The sequence below is a fragment of the Patiria miniata genome, unplaced genomic scaffold, assembly GCF_015706575.1.
Source record: "Patiria miniata isolate m_02_andy unplaced genomic scaffold, ASM1570657v1 HiC_scaffold_8, whole genome shotgun sequence".
NCBI classification, from domain to species: Eukaryota; Metazoa; Echinodermata; class Asteroidea; order Valvatida; family Asterinidae; genus Patiria; species Patiria miniata.
The window spans coordinates 4,481,629-4,490,721 of record NW_024037075.1 but is presented as its reverse complement, the minus strand read 5'-3'; the positions used below and the strand labels follow the sequence as shown (position 1 = coordinate 4,490,721).

The window sequence follows — 9,093 nt, the reverse complement described above, 5'->3', positions numbered from 1 at the left end:
AATCTACAATGTCATGTGCCTATGCACACTTCATTTGGGTATAGGCTTCAGCCGAACCCTAATTAGTGTATAATTAGCCCGTTAAAGTGACCCCATTTTCACTGCACTATTGGAATTCGTTCTTCTCGTCTGCGTATATCACTGAACCTCACATTGGCAGATAATTTGACAACATGTGAGGTGATGATGATGAGGATGAGGATGATGATGGTGATAATGAGGTTGGAGTCCCCCGTCGATGTCAGTGGATGGGTATTCAGTGACATCTGGGCCAAATTTCACGGCGCTGCTAAGCACAAAAATTTGAAGCACAAAAAAAGTCTGGCTATAAGAGCAGGTTATCAGCCAAAACTCCATGTGATTTTAATGCTAAGCAAACAACAGCTGAGTACTAATCACGAGCAATATACATCACGTGGAGTTTTGGTTGGTGCTTTTATAGTAGGTGAGACCTTTTTGTGCTAAGCTTCTTTTTTTTTTGATCAGCAACGCCGTAAAATTGGCCTCTGGTTTCCTCAGCTCACATGTTGGCAAATAATTTGACATCGGTACACTTTGTTTCAAAGGAACGTCAATAACTCATAATTTTATGTAATAATCTATGAGATTCTGTGCTTGGACACACTTAATTTTGGTATTGGCTTCAAAGCCGATGAAAGTGACTCCATTTTCACTGCATTATTGTAATGCGTTCATTTCTAAGTGGGTATAGTGCCCCTATAACTCATGTTATGTCATAATCTACGAGATCGTGTGCCTGAACACACGTAATTTTGGTATTAGCTTCAGCCGAACACTAATTAGTGCCTAATTAGCCCGTTGCGTTATAAAGTGATCACATTTTTACTGCACTATTGTAATGCGTCACTGTACACAGCCTCTTTAAAACAAAGTGTACCTCGCATGTTGTTAGTAACTCATAAATTGCATGTCGCAATCTAGAGATCGTATGCCTGGGCACACTTAATTTTGGTGGCTTCAGCCAAACACTAATTAGTGCCTAATTAGACCGTTCAAAGTGACCCATTTTCACTGCACTATTGTAATGTGTTCTTTTCGTCTGCGTATAATCACTACTCCTTTAAAACAAAGTGTACCTCACATGTTGTCAATAACTCATAATTTTATGTAATCATATCTGCGAGATCAAAGTGTGCCTCATGGACGTAACACACTTTATTTTGGTATACGCAGCAGATCAAAGTTGAGTGCATTACAATAGCGCAGTGAAAATGGGGTAATCGTTTCACGGGCTAATTAGGAACTAAATCAAGTGTGCCCAGGCACATGATCTCGTAGATTATTTTTTAAAAATGAAAGTATGAGTTATTAATTGACAGCAATGTGAGGTACACTTTGTTTTAAAGGAGCAGTGATATACGCGAATGAAAAAAACAAAACAGACGAATTCCGATTGCAGTGAGAAAATGATAGGGTCACCCTAACGGCCAAATAGGTACTATTTGGTGTTTGGCTGAAGCCAATACCAAAATTAAGTATGCCTAGCCAGGCACTTGACGTTGTAGATTTTCACACGCATTGTGAGTTATTGGCAACATGTGAGGTACACTTTGTTTTAAAATGGGCAGTTATCATAGTGCAGCAGATATCAAGGCGTGAAACCGGGCCACTGAGTGTTCGGCTAAAGCCAATACCAAAATATAGTGTACCAAGGCACATCACCTATGCAATTGTGAATTGTTGACATCACGTGGAGTACACTTTGTTTTAAACGGATCATTCGCTTTCCAACATCTCTAAAAGCATTGAAAAATAACGCGAAATGTGATGAGTTCCATTAGGCAGCTAATTTAACAGTAATTATTGCATCAGGATTGCCAAATGGCTTATAAAACTAAAAACTGTGGCTCTTATGTTGTGTGTTTTGATAAAAAAAAATTGTTATTGTGTAATTAACCATAAAAAAACCCGTTGAATAAAATAATGAACTTGGAAGCTATATCACCTTTTGCCGCATGCATTAAAGACTCATCGACTTTTGGTAAATGTGCGGCTGAATACGCGGCCACAAATACGGCCGAATTAGCGGCTACCTTTAGCATTGGAGAAGCGCGCAACAAGCCAAATAATCGGTCTAGTATCCAGTCGCCTCTTATAGCGAATGCAAAGATTGAAATGGTCAACCAGACTAACGTCCCAACACACATAATCTTCGTTTGAATCAAGATGGCGGTCGAGGAACTTTTGAGAGAGCTGTTTTTCAACCCAATAAATCTCGTATTACTGTCCGTTTGTGGGTTTTTGGTGTACAAAATCTTTGTTGGGAGTAGAAGGAAGCCAGATCCACCGAGAGACCCACCACTCCCGAAAATGAAGAAGAGAGATTTCACCCTGCAAGAATTGAAAGAATACGACGGTACCGGCCCAGACAAACGAGTGCTAGTGGCTGTGAACGGCAAAGTTTTTGATGTATCACGGGGAAGGAGATTTTACGGACCAGGTATGACTACTATGAGAATCAAGAATGTTTTAATTGCTAAAAAATGACATTGTCAACCTAAAGCAGACTTCTCTCAATGTAATTACACCTTTTTGAGAATGTTTGAACAGTTTCTTGGGGTAGAAATTACGAATTTCCTACGCGGTTTACAGGCCGGTTGGCAGTGGCAGTGATTGTCCGAAAATTTGGGACTCTCAGTCTCAATAATACTGTGTAGAGTCCCAAAACTTAAGGTATTGAAAACATGCAAAACAAGAAAAAAAACTGGCACCTAAACTAAAACAACCAGTCCAACACAGCTTCAACAGTACTGCATCAATCAACCATGCCAAAACTTTAAGAAACATGTGGCATGAAGCGGGAACTACACATTTCTTCATAGTCAAGCCACCAGACTATTGACACTGACTGAAGAGGTCAGTCTTTTCAAATAGTTGGACCATGGTTGGACATGTACCTGTCTAGGATTTAGCCCCATTTGAAATCACTTGATTTCCCTCTCATGTGCAAAATATTGAAGAAAAGTCTCCTTTAAAAATTGAATTCAGTCTGCAAACTTGGTTGGTGAAAAATTGAGGATATTTTCTTTGCTCCAGTGGAATTTTTGGACAAATTTGCTGGCTAAACTGTGAGTAAAGTGGGCTTGATTTAATTTTGCACGTTTCAGAGCACTCCAGAGCCCTGTCTGTGGCAGTGCCGTACTGTGCAGGGTGACTTGCGTGCTCACGACACGGTAGCCCAACTTGTGTGGCATGTGGCCTCCTTATTGCTGCGCTGTACGTTAGGCCACACGTTAGCCCTGTCGCGCCCCAACTATCGCATCGGTCCCAACTATAGTTGGGCCTGTCCCAACTATAGTTGGGCCTGTCCCAACTGTAGTTCCACAGTTGGGCTGGCCCAACTATAGTTGGGCCTGTCCCAACTATAGTTGGGACGGTCCCAACTGTAAGTTCCACTGTTGGGCTGGCCCATCTATAGTTGGGCCACTCCGATCTTTTTATTTTGCGGTGTCCCAACTATAGTTGACATTGATGTACAACTGTAAAACGTTCCCTACAGCTCTGATACACGTCTGACTTTACTGGGGACCACTGAAATTAGTTATTGATGGGGCGAATCTATAGTTGGGCCACTCCAATCTTTTTATTTTGCGGTCCCAACTATAGTGTACATTGTTGTACGATTATAAAACATTCCCTACAACTCTAATACACATCTGACTTTACTTGGGACCAATGAAATTATCTATGGGTGGGGACCATCTGTAGTTGGGCCACCGCAATATTTTTATTTGGCAGTCCCAACTATAGTTTACATTGATGTACGACTATAAAACATTCCCTACAGCTCTGTTACATACTGTCCGACTTTACTTGGGACCTTTGACATTAGCTATGGGTGGGGCCCATCTATAGTTGGCCGGCCATGGCAATCTTTGAATTTTGCAAAATGTTGCTGGACAATAAAACCCAGCAGCAGCTGGACAACTCATCCAACTAGGCAGTACCACGTGACCGGCCAGCCTTGCGGCATGCATGCACGACGAATACACGGTGCCAGCGCCGCGGAACATTTAATCCAACAAGATCTATCAAGCATGAAGCATCCGGCGCAACTCCAGTCCTAACTATAGTTGGGCCGACCCAACTGCCGCACTATAGTTGGGATAGTCCCAACTATAGTTGGGACCGATGCGATAGTTGGGGCGTGACAGCCCCATAGATATGGCCAATTTACTGGACTACCTCCGTAAAACCACACTTCCACTAGTCCGAGTAAACTAGGACTCTACGGATCGCTTTTTTATCATTTGGACATGGTCGGGCGATACTATCGCCCGACCATGTCCAAATGTTAAAAAGCGATCCGTAGAGTCCTAGTTCCTCGGAATACACTTCCACAATGTGCAAAAACATGTCAAAGTTGTCAAATTTTGATTTTCACATTTAGGCTTAGTTTGTAGTTTATTTTGGCTTTAGAACTAAAACTCACCTTGCTCACCCTCTTTATAGGCTAATCAGAAAGTGCTGCCTTTTTCAGATGTCCATTTTTGTGTGATTTTTGTATTTTTTCCAGATTCGTTTGCACACATTTGCGTATCAAAATTTCAACATACAACTTCACGAAAATTAGACATCTGAAAAAGGTACCACTTTCTGATTAGCCTATAAAGAGGGTGATTATGCTTCCAAAGCAAAAAAAACCTACAAACTAAGCCTCATGTGAAAATCAAAAATTGACAAGGTTCTACATGTTTTTGTACATGGTGGAAGTGTGGCCTTTATTTACGCAGGTAGTCCAGTAAATTGGCCACATTTATGGGGCTAGCCACACATCTGGTTGGCACAATTGCAGAATACCCCGCCACTCTATCTATTATCTATCCACCTCGTAGCCGGCTACGGAGACACGGTTGATTGCCTTCAACAAACCTCAGTGCTACCTGCATGTACTAGGCCAACAAACGTCATGCTCCACTGAACTCGGTTGTGTTGCTTCATTCTCAAGGGGACCCCCACTCAGTATCCGCGTAGCTGGCAATGGACAGAAATTGTTTCTTTCCCAGTGATTCCAACCTTGTAACCAGAGATTTTAGGGGTGTATTTCCGAGTGGCGGTGTATTCTGCAATTACTTCATCTGGTTTCCCAACGTACTGAGGATTTAGTCCGAAAAGGGCGCATATGGACAGAAAGATGTCAAAATTTCTCAAAAAATTTGAAGAAACATTACCTAATCTACCCGGAGGGCAAAAGATGAGACATCATAGAATACAACGGTATGCGGGGGTATGTAAAAAAAAATCCCCCAAAAAATGCTATTTCTAGCACATAATTTATAAAGCTACTTCTGATGTTCAAAAACTTATACAAAATATGTTGACTCTGAGTTGATGCTTGTTGAAGCCAGTTGAAACTTGGTGACGCATTTTAGTAGGACCCGTTCTAACTTATGAACTAAGACAGACTATTCCCTTATTGCAATGGGGCATATGGACGTAAATACAGAGCCTGGGTAGTACACATTCTGTCTGATATGAAAAATGGTAGAAAGGTTAAAGACATCTAAAAAGTTTTGATTTTTTAGCTATTGTATAGCTGTTTTAGCTATTATAATAATATTTGTGATTTGTGCACTGCTAGGTCCTCAACAGACAGGGATCTTCAGTGCAAAAGAAGCCGTGCAACACAAAATATGGCCAACTTTACTCATTCTTTAGCCAATAAAATTCTCTAAAATTTTCTTGAGAGAATGACAAGGTCCTGAGTATTTCACCAGCCAAGTTTGAAGGCTCAACTTTAATTTTAAAAGAGCCTTTTCTTTAACATTTTGCAACTGAGTGATTTCAATTGAAACCTTAGACTAGATTGGTACATGTCCAACCTTTTGCATCCAAATTGACCAATCGACATCTTATTCCAGATTTCAGAATGAAATGCTGTTATGTCGTCCCCCCTTTGGCTGGCACACCCGGAGTTGCATAAATTTGCATGCTTAGATATCAGACGTTGGACCAGACACAGAAAGGGTTCCATTATGCAAGCAGCAAATATGTGAACAAATGCAGATCAGATAGGCAACCATTATAAAAGTACATGTATATCTGTAGCCAGCTAAAGGAATAACACACACTTGTTTAAGTCAACAGAGACTGAATAATCTGTCTGTGGTCAAGGTGTAAATCCAGTGGACTTTGTAACTTGTTGCAAATATGTTACCTGTACTCGCTGTTGGCTTGTGTGCATGTGCATGCCATGCATGAACCAAATCAAAGTGCCAATGTGTCTTTTTAATAATTTGGAAATACATGTATGTGAAAGGTTCAACCTTAAAGTACACGTACAACATGCATTGTACATGTATGAATAATGTCTTTCTATTTGAAGAGCTGTTAAAAAGTAATATGTCATATTCAAAACACAAAACAAAATCAGGTGCTATTTCGTGATCAAATTCCCAAATAGCTGAGACTCTTTTGAAACAATGAGTGTTACAATTAATAAAAATATATGATGCGATCAAGCTAAATGAGTCGTTTATCGACCCCGGTCAGAAATATTTTTATTACAGATTTGAAAAAAGCACAATCTCAGCATTACTGCTGTGAAAACCGCACGCTGATACTATCTTCACTTCAAAACTTATGGAAGTCAGAACACCAAGAGATGTGATTAAATAATTTAATGAGGTGGCCCTATTTGGCCTGTATCTCCAAATGAAAATTCCCGACAAACAATGCATGTAGCTTGATCGCATCACATATGTTAAAGTTAATTAAATATAAATTGTTCAACGCCCCCCCCCCCTCCTTAAAAATAGATAACTAAATAAGAAAAAATGTGCCATTAGTTTGGCATACCATTTGTTCCAATTGTTTTAGTATATCAGTGCAGTTCTAAGAAGTGTGAATGAGTAAACTTTCTGAAAAAAAATTATTTAGCTTTTATTCCATATTTTCTTTATTGTGATGTTTTTGACAGGGGGTCCGTATGGTGTTTTTGCTGGTCACGATGCTTCCCGTGCCTTGGCAACATTCTCTTTGGATAAGGATTCTTTCAAAGATGAATATGATGACCTTGCTGATCTAGACAAGGAATCTTTGGATGGCGTCCGGGAATGGGAAATGCAGTTCATGGGTAGGTTTCATATTAACTTTAATATGATATGAGAGCCCAATCGAATATAGATGCAGCAGGAAATATAACTGCAAATTTACAGCAAAGTAAATATCAATTGTGAACCAGCCACAAGATAGTTGTAGAATACAGGTAGTTGATAGTTGAGATATAGCATTAACTTCAACGTTGAGATATACGTGTAGCATTAACTTGAACATGATCTTTGTTTCTCAACTTTGTACAGAAGTGAACCCACACGTAAGCTTTTGAACCTTGGTTTTACATTTGCTCTTATCTTTCTTTCTCTAAATAAAATGAATTTCCTTCCCAGATGCTTATTAGTTTTTCATCTTGTGGAAATTGTTGCTCTATTCATATTTTTAATTGAATTGTTTGAGTACCCTCTTGTCATTCCCACAGAAAAATATGACTATGTCGGCAAGCTGTTGAAACCAGGGGAGGAGCCCACAGAATATTCAGATGACGAATCTGCTACAGATACAGAGAAGAAAGATAACTAGGCACAGTGTAATGTGGGAGAGCAACAACACACCACAATATGAGCAAGTAAATTAATTCAGTGAGCTTTCTTGGAATTTGGAATATTCTGTTCACTTTGTCAATATTCAACACCAAATTTTGAAGCATTCCATGTTTAAGAATCTTCGCAGCCCTGATATGCAGTCGGACTAAATTATACAACTTGTCATCCAAGTTTCAAGTTTCATGCATAGCTCTGTGTTCAAGGGATCCTGCATTCCCATTTATTCTCAGTAAAATGCATAGGTTAAGATATCTTTCTTTGACAATGCAGTAACTGTGCCTCATTAAGATATTTCATTTTTGGTGTACTACTTTGCAGTACAATTTTATCCTCGCCTTTACCAAAACAGAGCGTGTCTACCCAAGCAAGATAGTCTGCATATTCTAAAATATGAGTTATACGTAAGTGACTAATAAGGTATTTCGATTAAAAAGTAGTTTGCTCTGTAATTTTTATCACTGCATGTTGTGGTGTGTTGTACAGTGGACCACCTCAAGGACCAGTTGGATTAAAATACTGGTGCCAGTAAAAAGATCACACTATCATTACATGGTGGCTGTCTTATGCAGGAAGACAATTACTTTTTAAAAATATATAAGACACATACATGTACAACATGTACACATTAGGCCTTTTCGCACTAGAACAGCTTGTTGCTAGTGTCTAGGGGTTTCTTATCCATGTCTATGAAGCTACAACCCTGCTCTTTCACACGACAGTTCTTGCCACCAGAGAAGATGTCTGGCCCTGGAGACAACAATTTCAAGCCTGATCCTGAGCAGGGTTGAGCTCTCCCCGGGAGATAACAATCTCAGGGGTGGCTCAGGCTGAGAATTTAAAGTGTGATTCATGGCTTATATTAACCCCAGTGTCGCCCGGCGGCCGGGGGCCACTCCCAAGATTTTGTCTAGTGTGAAAAGGCCTTTAGCTGACTAGTGGCGTAAGCATTCAGCTAAACTTGTCATTCAGAAGAAATGAAAAATGAAGATTCAATCTCGTAAATAAATGATAGTCATTCTTAAAGTTGGAGCGTTATTCAATTGTTTTGTTTTCCTTACAATCGTGTTGGGTCTTTAAAAGACCAAAACCTCTATGTTTTGCACAATGCAAATCTTTCTCATGTTCTACACAATTTCACTTTTTAACCAACTGTATACGTGTGTACGTAGGATTTCCTCTTTTTCTTTCTTTCTTAACACTCCTGTGGTCTGATTTCTGGACTTCCTTCAACTGTTTTTTTTAAAGCAATCCTAATACTTCTTTGATAATGACTCACAGCTTTTTTTAAGTCTAAACATGCACTTGTAGTGGGCAAACTTCCTTTTTAATTATTTGAATGCTGTTACGATGCCTGCTTTGACTATGTTTTGACAAAGTTTGCACATTTAGATGGCCATAATTAAGATTTTTCTGTAATCAAGTAAGTTCAAAATCATTTAGTTTTTCATCAGTAAATTGCTGTTTTAATTTT

At 39.5% G+C, this 9,093-nt stretch overlaps 1 protein-coding gene across 1 annotated transcript; it reads left to right on the top strand.

The window, feature by feature from the left end:
- The first annotated feature begins 2,149 nt into the window (after positions 1–2,149).
- Positions 2,150–8,859, top strand: LOC119719548 (membrane-associated progesterone receptor component 1-like). The gene is made up of 3 exons (XM_038189014.1): positions 2,150–2,461; positions 6,941–7,096; positions 7,499–8,859. Exons 1-3 carry the CDS (start codon positions 2,188–2,190, stop codon positions 7,597–7,599), a joined length of 531 nt encoding a protein of 176 aa, XP_038044942.1. The 5' UTR covers positions 2,150–2,187; the 3' UTR covers positions 7,600–8,859.
- The last annotated feature ends 234 nt before the right edge of the window (positions 8,860–9,093 follow it).